The sequence below is a fragment of the Panicum virgatum genome, chromosome 7K, assembly GCF_016808335.1.
Source record: "Panicum virgatum strain AP13 chromosome 7K, P.virgatum_v5, whole genome shotgun sequence".
NCBI classification, from domain to species: domain Eukaryota; kingdom Viridiplantae; phylum Streptophyta; class Magnoliopsida; order Poales; family Poaceae; genus Panicum; species Panicum virgatum.
Genome location: NC_053142.1, coordinates 37877425 through 37894689, shown reverse-complemented (window position 1 = coordinate 37894689; position 17265 = coordinate 37877425). Strand labels below are relative to the sequence as shown.

General features: G+C 48.5%; 3 protein-coding genes across 4 annotated transcripts; all 3 read right to left on the bottom strand.

Moving 5' to 3' along the window:
* Positions 1 to 351: 351 nt before the first annotated feature.
* Positions 352 to 1968, bottom strand: LOC120642474. 2 transcript variants are annotated; one of them, XR_005662605.1, is made up of 3 exons: positions 1798 to 1968; positions 593 to 1714; positions 352 to 501 (listed from the first exon to the last, which is right to left on the bottom strand). XR_005662605.1 is itself a non-coding variant. In XM_039919025.1 (2 exons), the coding sequence occupies exons 1-2, from the start codon at positions 1877 to 1879 to the stop codon at positions 663 to 665; spliced, it is 1134 nt and encodes a 377-aa protein (XP_039774959.1). In that variant the 5' UTR covers positions 1880 to 1968; the 3' UTR covers positions 352 to 662. The 2 variants fall into 2 exon arrangements, 1 of the variants encoding a protein (XP_039774959.1); XM_039919025.1 differs by having other exon boundaries at positions 352 to 1714.
* Positions 1969 to 11508: 9540 nt separating this feature from the next.
* Positions 11509 to 12669, bottom strand: LOC120642543 (endochitinase A-like). The gene is made up of 2 exons (XM_039919118.1): positions 12287 to 12669; positions 11509 to 12205 (listed from the first exon to the last, which is right to left on the bottom strand). The coding sequence occupies exons 1-2, from the start codon at positions 12573 to 12575 to the stop codon at positions 11802 to 11804; spliced, it is 693 nt and encodes a 230-aa protein (XP_039775052.1). The 5' UTR covers positions 12576 to 12669; the 3' UTR covers positions 11509 to 11801.
* Positions 12670 to 13415: 746 nt separating this feature from the next.
* Positions 13416 to 16933, bottom strand: LOC120640217. The gene is made up of 3 exons (XM_039916073.1): positions 16837 to 16933; positions 14166 to 14684; positions 13416 to 14077 (listed from the first exon to the last, which is right to left on the bottom strand). The coding sequence occupies exons 1-3, from the start codon at positions 16931 to 16933 to the stop codon at positions 13500 to 13502; spliced, it is 1194 nt and encodes a 397-aa protein (XP_039772007.1). The 3' UTR covers positions 13416 to 13499.
* Positions 16934 to 17265: the final 332 nt, after the last annotated feature.

The following is a 17265-nucleotide window of genomic DNA, read 5'->3' as shown; positions in this document are numbered from 1 at the left end:
ATGAAACACTTGTTGAGATGAGCAATCCTAACATATATAGTACAAATCCATGGACAGCTTCCAGGTTGAATTTAGGAGCTCTGCCAAATAGTTTTTTTTTCAAAGAAGTGATTCTAGACTAATTCCTTGAAGTGGTTCTCTAAAATGAAACAATGTCTAGAAGTTGATAAAAGTAGCTTATCTAGATAATCATAGAGAATTACTTCCCTCACGAAATCACTTCTCATAGTGAATCAGAAGGAGCTCTACAAATGAGACTCTTAATAGTATCGTATAATGCATGCGTGTGTGTATAACACTTCTCTTTCCTTGAAGCTTTACACGATTTTATATAAAGGCATTTCAATAATCTTCTATAAAACATGAGAAAAGTCCTGTATTCCGAAATATGGTTCAATGTACAAGCATTCTAGCACATGGAAAAGCATATGCACCAGGGCTGCTATAACAAGTCTGAATCTCAAACTGTTCGTCTTGTTGTTTTCAGCGCATCCGGTGGTTCTGTCCATAATAGAAATCGAACTGTAGTTTTACGCCGAGAAAGAATCAAATTCACTGGTCTCGCTCAAGGAAAAAGAAGAAGAAGAATTACCGTTCAAGAATTCAAGCACACTCACAGCCGTTCACATGAACCAATGAATCCGGCCTGTTAATTAGTAGTTTCACAGCAGCAGGCGGCGCGCGGCGCGCTTGCGGGTGCAGACGAGCGAGACGTCGTCGACGACGGGCCCGCAGAGCGTGCCGTCGGGCTTCATGTTGTAGGCCGTGCTGGCGAACACCACCCGCGTCTGGTTGGCGGCCGCCGTGAACTCGAGCGCGCCGCGCGTGTGCCCGCCCTTGCCCTGGGACTGGTACACCACCCGCGCGCTCCCGCGCCTCGCGTACGCCTGGACGGCCATGGCGCCCGCGCAGCCGTCGCCGGCGTCCCCCGCCGAGAACTCCAGCCTGTAGGGCCGCCCGGGCACGGTGGCCACGTCCTGCACCAGCGCGGCCTCCACGCCGGACACCAGCTCCACGGCGCGGGCGCCGCGCGGCACCACGTGGTGCGGCGCGTCCACGTACTTGACCGACTTGGTGGACGACAGCACCATCCACGGGGACAGCGGCGAGTAGTCGTCCTCGTCCATGGGCGGCACCAGCACCCCCCACGGCGTGTTCCGGAAGATGTAGGGCCCCTCCTCGAAGTCCCCGTTCTTCAGCAGGTTGTTATCCTTACTGGTGCTGCTCTTGGGAGGAGGCAGGGTCTTGATGGCGAACAGGTCGATGAGAGGGTCGCAGGCCGGGTCCTCGGAGAAGCCGGGGTTGTGGACGATGAAGGACACGGCGCTGGCGGTGGCCTCGAAGGCCCAGGAGTAGGAGTCCCAGCCGCTGCTGGTGCAGACCGTCTGGATGGGGAGGATGTCCGACTCCGGGGCGACCGTCACGTTGAGCTGCTCGGCCTGGGCGCAGGTGCGCGCCGCGCTGAAGGTGACGGAGTAGTGCGCGCCCCGCGTCAGGGCGAGCCGCTGCTGGATGGAGGCCTCGTTGCCCAGCCGCACGGCGTAGGCGCCCTCCGGCACCGGCAGGAGCATGTCGCCCTGCTTCTGGCCCGAGCCGATGTACTCGACGAACCCGGTGATCTCCCAGTGCGGGATCGCGTAGCGCCCCATCACCCTCGTGCCGTTGAGCTGCGACTTGGGTGGCGCCTGCTCGAAGTTGCCGTTCGGCAGCAGGCCTGACGAGCATGCAACATTTTTAGGATTGGCTACTGAGCAGAAGAGTTCACGAAACACAACTCAGAATGATGCAGGCTCTCACCGTCCTGGATCGCCACTGCCGCTCGAGCCGCCAGGCAGACGGCCAAGAACACCGCAGCGCGGCGGCCGACGTTCCCCGCCATCTTGCTTCTCCCGACCAGTTTTCCCCTCCTGCCCAAGCAGACACTCTGATGAACTCTCGAAACTGTAAAGCCCCCCAGGATGTCAAATTGAAGCTCATGGAAACAATCTAGTTCATGAATTGATTATCAATGTCAAATTTAATAAAATGGTCCATCATGATTTTACAAGTGATACTAGATTCAACCAAAGATATATCATTGTATCTCTACAAGAGATATACATGGTCATACAAGTAGTATTCATTCAAGTAGATCTAGTGCAACAATGGTGGTTCCACAAGCGATCCTCAACTTTAAGTGATCAATTCAAATCAAAAAAACTACCCTCATCAAGAAGAGCTCAAGATTCAAGTAGATTGACAAACACTTTGACATAGGGGGAGGAGCCCCACTACAAGGTATCAAGATCAACGATCCTACTAGTGTCCTACATGTGGCATTTCAAGGTGGTCTTCATGCTTCCACATGTTATTGCTACAAGTGGTGTCAATTCCAATCAAATTGAAAGTGTCCATCAAAAATGAAGATTCAAGACTCAACCATCTACCCAAGTCCAACTCTTTGTATCAAACTACAAGCGCTTCATATGATTGCCTACAAGGGGTATTCAAGTGGTAATCCTACAAGTACAAGAGGTACAACTTCAAGTGGTAGCCATTGATCTTCACATGGCAAATTTCATGTGGTTTCGGCTCTTTTTATAGTCATTGATGACAAAGGGGGAGAGGAATGAACAAAGATATGAATTATCCTTGGATGACAAAGGGCGAGATGAGATGAGAGTGCGATCATGGACATGGATCAAGAGGGGCAATATTGAGGAGGATCAATATTCTTGGACAAGAGTAGCACACAAGTAGGGGGAGAAATCTCATGAACTTGGTTATTTGCATTTGATATGTGCATATTCATGTGCTTGCTTGCATTTGCATAAGTTTTAAAATTTATATATGCATTGCTTGTGTGTGATGTATGCTAGTCATAGAACTTGATTGATGATTTGATAACTAACATGCATAGATTGTAGCTAGATATTTTTTTACAAGTGAATCAAGAGCCTTGCTAATATTGTTGATCTCATGAGGTATCTTGAGTTTTTGATGAATGTCTAGTTACTCATTGATGCTAAGGAATGAACTTCAAGGATGCAACTCCAATTGGTATCACGCTTCAAAGGTTTATCCTATATACCTTAGCATCACTTAGTAGTGATAAAAATCCCACAAATTTCATATTTATACATGTGTGTGAGTTTAAAACCAAATCTCTTGAGCACACATGTAGGGGGAGTTATCACTACCAAGTTGGATTTTTATGGTTCTTATCCAATCTTTCACAAGTGGTCTTAATGGTGGATAAGCAACATAAAATCCAAACCAAGTTAACAATTTATACTTGTATGAAGTGCTACCTTGGAATTAATATGCTAAATTTCCATATCTTTGTAGAGTTGTCATCAATTACCAAAAAGGAGGAGATTGAAAGACCCTTGTTTGGTTTTGGTAATTAAGTGACAACTTAGGTGGACTAATAAGTGTTTATGTTGAGATACACAGGAGATTAGTCCACACAAAGACACTAGTATGAGCAACATGTGCCATGGAGAAAAAATGACTAAGGGTTGATGCTATGCTCATATAGTGTGATGAAGGAGCTCATTGCATATGAGACATGACATGGAGTTATGTGACCAAAGTGGAGAAGATCAAGACAAGGCTTGGCTTGATGGACCGGTTGCAATGGAGAAGGGCAAGTCAAGGCTTTGAAGCGAGGGACCGCGAGACGGTGAAGCTTGGGCAAGATTTGGCGCCGATGGAACGAGGCAACGGTGAAGAGCGAGCAATGTCAAGATCGATGGACCAAAGAGGTCATGTGATGATATGGAGTGGATCATATCATTTAAGAAAGATCAAGCCAAGTGTTGACTCATGATGATGATCAAAAGAATTGTTGGAGTTTGGTGCTTGTGTGGCATCAATATTTGGGAAGATGAAATGGAATGCGCAAGGCAAAGGTATGACTTGTAGGGTATTTTATTTCACCGGTCAAAGGTTGTATAGAGAAGTGCATAACCGGATTTAGGATAGATGGCAGTACTATCAAGAGGGGCAAACTTGTTTGCATATCGGTCATCTAGTGCCACTTGAGCGATCTAACATTGCGATGTTGCTAGGATCGAGTGGCGTGGTGAGATCAAGTGAAAATCCTTCGAAAATGATTGCGAAATGCTAACACACATGCACATGGTGTTGTTCACGTGGTGGTGTTGGTACATTTGCAAAGGAGAAGGTGTTGGAGTTGATGTTGATCAACTTGTGGGAAAAAGAAATGACGGGCGGATGGTCCGGCCATGTTGGGCGGACGGTCCGCCAGTATAATTATGTTTTGTCCAGAGAGATTGCATCTCTGTTTGGGATTGTAGGTCGTACTGCGGACGGTCCGCCCCTGGGGTGCGGACAGTCCGCATGTGTTTTAAAGAAATCGTCCAGAGAGGTTGTTTCTCTGGCTTGGGCTGAAAGGTTGGACTGCGGATGGTCCGGCCAAGGAGAGCGGACGGTCCGCAGGTCACTTAACAAATTGACCAGAGACGTGTTGGGTCTCTGGTGGGTTTTAAGAGTGAAGGGCGGACGGTCCGCCCCTGGGGTGTGGACGGTCCGCCGGTCGGTTGAGAAAATGATCAGAGATGATTTCGCTTCTGGTGGGTTGCACGATGTGAAGGGTGGACGGTCCGCCCAAGGGGTGCGGACGGTCCGCCCCTCAAACTTTAAGCTTGTCCAGAGACGCTGTCTCTCTGAGTGTTCGGAGTGTCTGAACGGCGGACGGTCCGCCAATAGGGCGCGGACAGTCCGCGAAGGGCTCTAACGGTCGACTCTGACACATAATCATTGCAGATCTAGCCGTTGGGTTTGAATGCCAGACAGTCCGATTTTTGTGAGGCGGACAGTCCGCGAAAACTCTATTTTCACGGGTTTTGAGTATAACGGCTAGTTTGGGGCCTCCCTCTATAAATAGAGGGTGTGGCCGGCCATTTGTGGTTGCTGAGCACTTTGGGGACTTGGTGTCCTTGTGTGAGAGTACTTGAGAGCCGTCTACTCACTCTAACTTGATAGTAATCATCCGATCGAGTGAGAGAGCGATTCTAGTGCGATTGCTTTGAGAGATTGCATCGAGTGGCACTAGGTTATCGTGTTGCAAGCCGGTGTGCTTGTTACTCTTGGAGGTTGCCACCTCCTAGACGGCTTGGTGGCAAGAGGCTCCGTTGAAGCCCGCAAGAAGATTGTGCGGTGCTCTGAAGAAGAGTTTGTGAGGGGTATTGTGCTCACCCCGCGGGAGCCGCGAAGAACAACTCTAGTTGAGCGAGACGTGAAGAGCAACAAGTGGTTCGGCCGGATCATGTGCTAGAGCTCGGTGTGAGCACTCCACGTGGGAGAGTGTGACTTGAGAGTCACCACTAGCAAGAGGATCGGCGGCAACCTTGGAGCTTGTCTCAACGGGGATTAGCTTGGTGGCAACCAAGTGAACCTCGGGATAAAAATCACCGTGTCAATTTTGTCTACTCTTCTCGGTGGTTTGCATTCTCCAAATCACAAGCCTTGTATTTACATTTATCTATATCTTGTGCTTGTGTAGTTGCTCTCTAGTGTAACTAGTTAGCTTGTGTAGCTTAATTAGTTGCTCTTGCTTAGATTGTGTAGCTAAGCAAGTTGAGCTCTTGGATTTGGATTGTGTATCCTTGTCCTTGAGCATCTAGTGAGCTTAGGTTTGGCTTTGTGCTTTTGCTCATTAGAATTGTGTAGGAGCTTCCCCGGTTTGTGAAGTACTAGTGCTTAGATTTGTGTGGCTTGGCATTAGAATTGTCAGGAGAGTTCTTGCTAGCTTGGCACTCCATTTGCTTTGTGTAGGATTTTTTTGGAGGTGCCTTAGAGTCATAGTTATAGGGGTGAAGTCTTGGCTAAGCGAATAGTTTCAATTCCGCATAAGTTTCGGTTAGCCAGCGCGATTATTTTTAGAAAGGACTATTCACCCCCCTCTAGTCCGCCATCTCGACCCTACACTGACCCTAATCAGTATAGCATGTCATCATTAGTATATAGTTAAAACCCATTATATAAAATTATATGGTCATGGAGTAGAACCCTTAAAAATCCAGAGCACCCTAACTCGTTGGGCCGAGTATGACAGTATGACGTGACTGACCCTAACCAGTTAGGACGAGAATGCCAGTATTACGTGACTGACCCTAATCAGTATGGCAGGTCATCCTTAGTATATAGAAAAACCCATTATACAAAAGTATATGGTCATGGAGTCGAACCCTAAAAAAATTCCAGAGCACCCTAACTCGTTGGGCCGAGTATGACAGTATGACGTGACTGACACTAATCAGTTAGGACGAGTATGGCAAGAAGTTAAACGAGATTGACTCTAACCAGTTGGGACGATTGTGTCTGTTCAAAAAGATTGGCCCTAATCAATTAGGATGAGAATGGCAGTATGACGTGATTGACCCTAATCAGTATGGCAGGTCATCCTTAGTATATAGTAAAAAACCATTATACAAAAGTATATGGTCTTGGTGAAGAACGAAGAAAGATTGGGCAAACAAAATTTAATGATAAGAAAAATAATTTAATGTAAACTTTTTGATAGCAAAAAAAGTGATGACAAAACCTTTGGGTATAAAATATAATTAAGAGAAATATTAAGACAAAACTTTTCAAGGAAACATTTTGAGAATATGAAAACAATCTGGAAAAGATATTTTTCTAAAAATATTAGTTGAAAAAAACAAGATGAGAAACAAATAAAAAAGGGTGGGCAAAAAGGATATATAAAAATTTTGCTCTAGAAAATTATAATGAGGAAACTTTTTAAATTAAACTTTTTTAAGAAGCATATTGTCAACAAAAAAAAGAGCAGGACAAAAAAAATTGAGGAAAAAAACTTTGTACTAGAAACTTTTAATGAGGAAAACATTTTGAAAGTAAACATTTTTTGAACAAGCATATATTCTCAAGAAAAAAACATTTCGTACGGAAAAAAGAGATGATGACAAAACTTTTGAGGTAAAAAATATAACTAATGTAAATTTTTTGATTTTTTGATTTTGCAGGAAAAATTAGGGAATGAAAATTTTTCAAAGAATATTTTTTTAAAAAAATTAGATAGATAGAAAATTTGGAAAGAAAAATTTTCAAGAGGTAAGATGAAAAAATATTGTATAAGGAAACTTTTTAAAGTAAACTTTTTTTAAGATGCATATTGTCAACAAAAAAAGAGCAGGACAAAAAAGTTGAGGACAAAATTTTATACTAGAAAATTTTAATGAGAAAAAAATTTGAAAGTAAATATTTTTTGAACAAGCATATATTATCAACAAAAAAGCATTGCTCTGCTCAATGTTTTGTTGGAGGAAGAGGAACGCATAAACGACCAAATGATTGGTTGATTGATTGAGCCAAACATACACAATCTTAGAGACACCGAAGATGACTGCATCCCCCCTCCCTCTCAACTGAAACTACTTGAGCATGGCAGCAGTAATATAATAGAGTACTAGTAGTAGTAAGCAAATAATAAAGGCGCAGGCAGGCACCACAAGGAGTGGCGGCGGCGGAGGAGGATGCTAATCTAATCTACTTGATGGGCGCCAGTGGGCCTCCGAGGAGCGTTTGCTGCTGCAGCTCGAGGTCGTTGAGCTGCTGCTCCCGATCCATCTCGATGATGAGCGGCACCACCAGCACCTGGAAGGTGGTGCCCGCGATCCAGGCCGCCTTGCCCGTGCTCCGCAGCAGCTTCTTCACCTTGGTGGCAGCCTCACGCCCGTGCATCAGGCACAGCCGTCGAGCCCCCTTCTCGACGGCGAGTGGCACCGCAGGGGGGGGGGCGCCCTCGGCATGACTAGATCCATGGGGCGGAGCTCGGCCCCATGGACCCCGCTGCCGCCACTGCCGCTCGCAGAGGTCGGCCCCAAGGAGCCCGTCTCTGCACCTCCCCGCCGCAGCGCTCCTCTGAGGGTCGTAGCCACCTCCGACCCACCTCGCAGCATTGCCGTAGCCCCGCTCGGCCACGCCGCTCCACCATCGCAGCCCCCGCCCAGCCGCGCCACTCCGCCGTCAGCCTCGTCCAACTGCTGCCGCCGCGAGCTCACCCGGGGGAGCTCGCCGCCGTTCCCCTGAGGAGCTCCCTGCCGCTATGCGCCCCATCTCCAGAGGAATGGAGGGGAAAAAGAAAGAAGAAAGGGGAAGGGGAAAGGGGAGGGCGCTACGGGATCGGACTGGTGACGGGGTGGGTCGACCGTAAGTTTGGAAACTTACGGTTACCCGTAGATCCAGCATTGGGGTGTACCTACGCGGCTCAGATTAGATGCGGCATACTCCAAGTAGTATTTCATAGTGAAAAATGGGCTTTTCGGTTTTTATTATCGGAAATAAAAATTAATCGGAGGTCGTAGATAAATAGGATAAACAAGATATATCAAAAATATTAGACCAAATTCAAAAAAATAATTGTTTTGAAAAAAATCATATAATTTGATCTGAAACTATTTCTAAGCTATTAAACATCGCTTATTCATAAATAAAAATAAAATATTATAAGTGTGGGATCGTTGCGTGGCTGAATTTGAGCCATCTGCGAAGATGTAGGATAAATAGGAAAAAAAATTGGCCGATATATAATTTTATTGAACCCTAGGGATAGAAAGGAAATATTGGAAATTTCGGTGAATATGGGAGGATAAAGGAAACCCCGGCTTCATCAAATCACCACAAGAAGAACATGAGCCATGATGATTTCAAGATATTAGGCACTCTGAAGTGTCTTGAGTTCTTTTATATAGTTATACTAGGTTTGTGCCTTTGTCATATCGGTCCCTAAATTTGTTCTGTTGTGTCATCTCGGTCACTAAACTTGCAAATCGACCGTTCAGATCATCAAACTTGTTCGTTTGTGTCATCTCGGTCCCAAAACTTAAAAGTCACGCCCATTTAGGTCCTCATACTTGTTCAGTTGTGTCATCCTGATCCCTAAACTTAATTTTGAGCGTCATCTAGGTCAAAACAATACGATCTAAAAACTCTATATCAAAAAGTAATTCATAACTTTTTCTTGTAAACTCGAATAAATATAAACTTTGTATCAAAATTGTAGCCCTCGATGCGATCTATAACTTTGTATTTGAAAAGTTTCTGAATTAAAACTGTTTAGGGTCCCAAAATATTGCTATAAGTCTATAGAATTTGAAATTTAAATTAAAATTTGGGACACTAAATGACTTCAAATAAAAAAAATTCAACTACAAAGTTGTAGACCGTGTTGAGGGTTGTAATTTTGACATAAAGTTTATCTTCATTTGAGTTCATATGAAAGAGTTATGAATTATTTTTTAATATAGAGTTTTTAGATCTTCATATTTTGACCCAAATGAGACTCAAAACCAAGTTTAGGGATAGGGATGACACAAATAAATAAGTTTGAGGACTTAAATGAGTGATTTCTAATTTAGGGACTGGGATGACACAACTAAATAAGTTTGAGGATCTAAACGGTCAATTTGCAAGTTTAGAGACCGAGATAACGCAGCTGAACAAGTTTAGGGACCTGTGATCGATTTTACTCAACAAACAATACTCCATCCGTTCTAAATTATAAGTCATTCCAAGAATCTTGAAGAGTCAAACCATCTCAAAGTTTGACCAAAATTATAGAGAGAAATATAAAGATTTATGACATTAAATAGATGCACTATGAAAATATAGCTAACAAAGAATCTAATGATATTTAATTGGTATCATAAATGTTATTATCTTGTCATATAAATTTAGTCAAACTTGAAAAACTTTGACCCTCTAAGATTCTTGGAATGATTTATAATTTAGAACGGATGGAGTACGTAAGATGACCACTTGTGCCATGGTAAAACTTCTCCATTATAGCAAAAGGAAAAAACTTCATAACATGCAGTGGATGCAAAGAATTAAAATTATACCTGCTTTATTGCTAAATAAATTTAACTTAACGATGTGTGCTTTTGCTCTGAATAACTGAAAATGAGCAACTTCAGTCAGAGTCTCAGAGAAGCTTACTTGAGAACTACAATTAGTTGGTTAAAATTAAACATTGGATTAGACTTTTAGCCATCAGCAAAGTGGCCATCTAAGAAACTGTAATTTATGAACGGATCATATTGCGATTGAACAGCAAGACATTGATATATCCCCATAAATGTCCCATATGTCAGGTTTTGATCAGTGAGTAACTTCACTCAAACGAGTTCAAGCGTTCAGTAGAAATCACTATGCTCTTGCAGTAGGCAATTTTATGGTTATTTTGACCGGCTACTGTAACCAAAGATTGAGTCAAATTCACTGCTCTGTAGAATACTGCTCCATAAAACATGTAATAGATTATAGATCTAGGGGGTTTTCTGCAGATCACACAAGACACACAAAAAAAAACAGAATTATTCCACGCTTCTTCAGGGGCTAATGTGCAACAAGCTCGGGCAACAGCCATGGTGGCCAGCGGCACCATACAGCCCAAAATCCGGCGATTTAGGGTACGGGAATGTGCTTCGAGCGGAGGAATAGAGAGAGGACATCGAGAGGGTTCCATTTTGCTAATTACCGGCGGCGGAGAGGCTCGAAATCAGCCGGATTTGAGGAGGAGGCGGACTGGGAGGCGACGGGTGTGATGAACGCCGGCGTTGGCGTACCAGCGGCGGCAGCAGGACGGCGAGGGCGGACTGGGAGGTGGCGTGACGTGAGCCCAGTGATGCAGGGACGGCGAGTGCGGACTGGGAGGCGGCGTGGCGTGATGCAGGCGCCGCAGGGATGGCGCGATGTCCCCGCGGCAGCAGCAGGACGGCGAGGGCGGGCTGGGAGGCGTCGCGGCGTGCGTGATGCAGGCGCCGCAGGGATGTCGGGATGTCCCAGCGGCAGCAGCAGGACGGCGAGGGCGGACTGGGAGGAGACTGGTGTCATGAACGCCGGCGTTGACGTACCAGCGGCAGCAGCGGTACGGCGAGGGCGGGCGGACTGGGACTCTGGGAGGCGCGGTGGGGCGTGATCCCGGCGATGCAGGGACGGCGAGGGTGGACCGGGAGGCGGCGCGGCGTGACGCAGGCACCGCAGGGACATGTCCCAGCGGCATCAGATCAGCAGGACGGCGAAGGCGGGCTGGGAGGCGGCGCGGCGTGATCGGGATCAGTTTCACTCGACGCGCCGGCAGGACGATGGGTCGCACGCACACAAGTCTTGAAGAACAACAACTAGCTAAAAGTTTTTCTGATGTTGCCGCATAAAGGGGTGGTGATTAGAAAAATCACGAGTGATACCATTCAGCATGACGCTTTCTGTACCGCCGCACTACTGCAGGTTCAACTGAAATTTTAGTACTAGTGAGGGGCGCTCAGCTTAGACCTGGCCTCAGTTTGACGCAACGCAATATTGGATGGCCTTTGAAAGAGGTAAACTTGTGTGAACAATCTTGAGCTAGCTCGAGAAACAAAGGCTGGTATAAGACATCTAAAGATTTGGTGAGCTGTTCTTTTCAATTACCAAGGACATTGTTTTGTGTGTGTGTGTGTGGGGGGTGGGGGGGGGGGGATGCATGGCACATTTTTTAACTTAATAATAAGATACTTTCAGTGATTATCTCTGCTCCGAACGTTACGCTTACAAAACACTAGCAATGCACGCTGGAACCATAGATACTTGCCAACTGCTCGCCGCGCAGTGCTTCTTTTTTATTATTATTAGGTCGAATTACACAAGCCGACCCGTGTTTTTTTTTTGCAACTACTAGTGCATAAACTCTGGGTTTCACTCCCGGTGCCATTTCATGTATGCGACGCCGAGGATCCTTCACTCTTCACGAGCAAAGCAGGCATCCATGATGACCATGAAACCAAGCAGCAGCTCTAGCAGGTAAGGTTGCTCCCGGGGTCGACGCCGAGCTGCTGGCAGTACTGCTTGTAGTAGCCCACCCTCGCGTTCATCTTGTCGGGGTTCTTGCCGTCGCACTCGCGGTCGCCGTTGATAGCCCTGGTGGTGGCGCCGAACCCCTGGGAGATCACCCCGTGCACGTTGTTCATCCAGAACCAGAGCGCCGTCTTGAACGCGATCACGGGGTCCTGCGCCACCGCGTCCGGGTTCCCCAGCCCGTCGAAGCCGATGTCCCTCCCGGCGGGCCCGTAGTTGTCGTTCCACGAGATCTGCAGCGGGCCGCGCCCGTAGTACTTCTTCCCCGCCGCGCACGGCCACTCCGGCTTGCTCGCGTTGCAGTAGCTGTCGTCCTTCTTGATCTCGCTGATGTAGCAGAAAGCTGTTTCACGTTGTCAGGCAAAGAAACGATGCATCAAAAGGATCATAACAAACAATGCGAGCTAATCTGTTGTTGACTCACATCCGGTCTCGTGCGTGACGTGCGCGAAGAAGGCAGCGATCTCGCGCTTGCCCTGGGTCTCGGAGCCGCCGTGTGCGAAGCCCGAGTACGAGTTGACGGCGCTCAGGAACGCGCTCCGCGTGTAGAAGTCCTTGCCCTCGCACCCGCCCCCGGCCTGGTTCTTGATGCCGTTGAAGAAGGAGTCGGTGACGACGCTGCCCACGTTCTGCGCGGCTGCCAGGCCGGCGGCGCAGAGGATTGCCAGCCCGAGGGTCAGCAGGACCCTCGACATCGCCGCTGAGCTCGCCATGCCGGATCACAGCTTGGATCAGTTCCTGCCTGCTAGGTTCCCTTGCTGCAGTGGACCTGCTTGATCGATGTGATGATTTGGCGGGGTTTATATAGAGATCAGGGCATGCACACCATTCAAACTTGGTGGGCTGGGCAAGCAGTTGTCCAGCATTGGACTGGGGGTGGATATGGGCCTAGGGCCACGGTAGCAAAAGCGATGTATAGCCTCCCGAATGTGCGCTCCCCATCCCAAAGTCATCCCAGATTTTTGCTTCAAATTGAATCGGTGGCTGCGGCTCCAACCCAAGTGATTGGCCGCACCCGCGGTCAAGTCGTCCGATGATCGACGAGGCAAGTGACGAGGCAGGCGCTGGTGCGCTTGCATTTTACTCAATTTTTTAATAAAATGAGTGGTCAAATTTAAAGTTTAAAAAATCAAACGAACTACAATTTAAAATAAAAGTAGTATATGTCAACCCCAGTGGCAATTGGGTGCACGGTGCCAAAACCAGTCTCAAAATCATTTTCCGAATCCTAAGTCATAAAATTGTAAGGTTTAAGTGATCGAAGATGTTAAGCGAACACATACTTCTTGGAAGTTTGTACTTTTTTAGTTTATAGCATCAAAACCTACAGTAGATTTCACGCTTATTACCTTAGTAGAGCTTAATCTAGTTTGCAATTTGCACCCTTTTTTTAGATAAGAACCATGTAATAATACAACTAGCCTTAGATTAGATGATATCGATATCGATCTTCAAAAAAACTAACAAAAAGTGGAACTCATCAAGAAAAAGGAAGGAATATAAATAATCATACTAGTACAACAGTAGTATAGGTAAGCCAAAATGGGCCAGCACAGTTACACTCTCCCCCGTACGCCACGCCGCACGAGTACAACCGGCCGTAACCGTACACACACTCATCTTGCGCGCGCGGCGCCCTAGAGCAGCAGCCGGCGAGCGGACGGCTGCGCGATGGCGACGAGCGAGACGTCGTCCACGAGGGGCCCGCACAGCGTGCCGCTGTTGTCCGACTTGGTGTGGTAGCCCAGGCTGACGAACACCACCCTGGTGGGGGTCGTGGTGGCCTGGAACTCGAGCTTCCCGCGCGTGGAGCCGCCGGCGCCCCGGAAGTCGACGCCCACGGTGGTCTCGCCGGACCCCGCGCTCGCCTTCACCTTCATCCCCGGCGACGGCGAGTAGTCGGACGACGCCCCGCACCCGTTGGCCGCGTCCCCGACCGAGAACTCGAGCCTGTACCAGCCGCCTTCCACCGTGGCGTACACCTCCTGCACCAGCGCCGTCTCCAAGCCGGACACCAGCTCCACGGCGCGCGCGCCGCGCGGCACCGCGAAGTGCGCCGCGTCCACGTACTTGACCACTTTCTTGTACGACATGATCTTCCACCCCGGCAGCGGCGAGACGTCGTCCTCGTCCATCGGCGACACCATCACCCCCGACTTGGTGTCCGGCGGGATGTACGGGCCCTCCTCGAAGTCCCCGTTCGCCACCAGGTTCTCTGTTCAGGAAGCATCAGTAGTGAAGTTTCATGGTTCACACAGGCAATGAGGCAATCCTTGTTGCATTGATGTGGCTTAATTAATTACCCTGGGTTGGCTGCGGCTGGGAGATCGTCTTGATGGCAATGGCGTCGATGATGGGGCCGCACGCGGGGTCTTCCGCGTCCTCGTGGGGGCGGCGGATGGTGAAGGACACGATGCCGGCCTCGGCCTTGAAGGCCCAGGAGTAGGAGTCCCAGCCGCAGCTGGTGTAGACCGTCTGGATGGGGAGCTCGCCGGTCTTGGCCGGGTAGCCGGTGACGGGGACGGCCTCCAGGCTCAGCTTCTCGTCCTGGGCGCAGGTGCGCGACGCGCGGAAGGTGACGCAGTAGAAGGCGCCCCGCGTGACGCTGAGCTGCTGCTGGACGGAGGCGCCGCCGCCGAGGCGCAGCGCGTGCGCGCCCTCGGGCACCGTCAGGACCATGTCCCCCTGCTGCTGCCCGGACCCGATGTACTCCACGGTGCCCGTGGTCTTCCAGTACGGGATCGCGTTCTCCCCCGTCACCGACGAGCCGCTCATCTGGGACTGGTTCGGCGGGTCCTCGAAGTTGCCGTTCAGCAGCGGGCCTGCACAGCACGTACGTGTTCATGACGTGACGTGTCAGGCCCAAAACATGATCATGAACGTTAACGTGTGTATTATTGCCGATCCATATGCTGATTATACACTAGACTAGATAGCTGACCAGCATCACGACTTTGACCATGCAGGTTATTACCATGCAGTATCGATCACAAGCATGTCGGCACCAGACAGGAAAGATTATTGAGCAAGCTAGCCGAACCATGCAGATGCGTGCATGCGGTGATCGTCTCAAACAATCCCATGCATCCCATCACGATCGATCCACGATCGATAAGAGAGAGAGAGCATATGTAAATCGTTCTTATGTTGCAAGATCAGGAGGCAGCAACCAGATCTCCACATGATGAGATTCTGATTTTGTAAAATACTCGTACTAGTCAAACAGAACGTTCTGCTTCTCTGACATGCATATTCCTACGCACGTGGTGAGACCGCAGAGCCTCTGATATCTTTGGGAACCTTAACTGACAAGTCAACAAACGCCAGTTTTTTTTTCTAAGAAAAAACTGAAAAATAATTCAGCCCACATGAGCCGATTCAAGAAGATAGTTTATCAAAGAATAGGAATATTTTTTTTGTCTATTATTGTGTCCTTTCTATACTTTCTGCAAAGCATCACACTGTTGTGCTTCTGTCTAATGGGTGGTTGACACTTTTTTTTTAAAAAAAAAGGAAAATGTTTCACCTATATATGGCCCATTTTTCCTTTGTAACTTAGAGTAAAATGAGAAAATAATATGGCAAGACAAAGACATTTGTCATAGATGAAGCATCTGGTACACGTAATTTATGGTATAATGGCAGATACAGAACGGTCACGAAAATGGAGCTGTTAAAGTTATCTGAATCGACACTGCATGTCCACCATATTTGTGCAGGTACTGTTGCTACTTTCACTAAACAACTTAAAGATCAGTGACGCTATCAGCAACAGTGAGCAGCTAATAACCACACAGGTTAAATTAACAACAAGGCTATCAGCAACAGTCTTAAAGATTAGTGACAGTATCATTAACAGTGAGCAGCTAACCACAGCTTAACATAATGTTATCATTAACAGTAAGCAACTAAGCATACAACTACTAGTCACAGTGTTAAACTGTTAACTAGCTAACGGATGGCAGCTAAAGAAGATCTCATTCGCGAAGCTGAATCTGCGGTCGACCATGACTTCTGTCTCCAGCGGTCGATTTTTCCCAACAGCTCTCACATGATGGGACCCACCACCCACTCCCACCTTCTGGATCCTGCACCTCTCCTTCCTCCCGCAGGCAGTCCAAAGCTCTCCTTCCTCCTTCCCTCTCAGTGGATCCTGCACCCCTCCTTCCTCCCGCAGTTCTCCTTCCTCCTTCCGTCTCAGATCCACGGCGCGCGACGGCCCTTCTCCTTCCTCCTGCATCCTCGGCACGGCGGCGGCGGCCACGAGTCCGGGCGCGCGGCGCGGCGGCGGCGGCAGCGGGGAGATCCGCCCGCAGCGCGCCCCTGGCGGCGACGGGGCGGGGAGCTCCGCCCGCGAGCTCGCCCCTGGCGGTGGGGTGGCGGCGGCGGGGAGGCGGCGACGACGGGCAGCGCCGCCTCCCCCGCACCGGCATGTTTTTTTTTCAATTTTTTTACCTTATATTTTTTTATGTAAAAATTTTACTCATGAGATTTTTTAATTTGTTTCCGTGCAACCTTCCAAATTTTTTCTTTGAAAGTTTCCCCTCTCCCCTAATTTTTTCTTTGAAAAAATCTTTGTGGTCGCCAATTGTTTCTTGAAATTTTTTTTGCTGCTCTCCATTTTTCCTTGAATTTTTTTTTCGCTCTCTGCTGCTCTCCATTTTCCCTTGAATTTTTTTTCGCTCTCCAGAAATTTTTCTTCAACTTTTTATTTTTTTCGCTCTCTAAAAATTTTTCTTGATTTTTTTTCCAGAAAACGACAAAAAAATTATTAAAAGTGGAAAAGAAATGTAGCCGTCGGAAATCGACCTTACGGATAGTCTCCCCCGATCTCATTCCCATACTAACATACTGCACCTCGCGGTTGCCACCGGCAGCGATGCCACTACGTTAGTCGACGCCCTGATAAGTGATTAACCATGCAATAACGAGCAGCTCTAACGATAACGCAGGCTCAGTTCAGGGGGCTCTCACCGTCGCCAACGGCCGACACTGCCCGCGCCGCCGCCGCCGCGCAGACGAGCAGGACCACCAGCGTGGCGCGGCGCGCGCCCCGCCTATGGATCGCCATCTCCGGTTATCCCCCTCTCGTAATAACCTCGTACGCACGCCGGTCAGCTCGGGCTTCCCACACCTCGGGAGCTTGGAAACCTTTTTCTTTTCTTTTGAAAAGTGGGAGCTTGGAGACTATACTCCCTCTCGAGCGGGTGCTCACCCGGGACGGAGCTCAACCGGCCCGGCGCCGCCCCACTTATAGACGGAGCCGCCAGGCGCCAGCGCCCTGCGTGCGGTGCGGGCGCCCGCGCCTTGGCTCGGCTCGATCCGCGCGCGAACGGAATAAAACCTCCGATCGGGCGCCGCGGAACGCGCCGGGTCGGCGCGCGCGCACGAGAGGACCGCCAT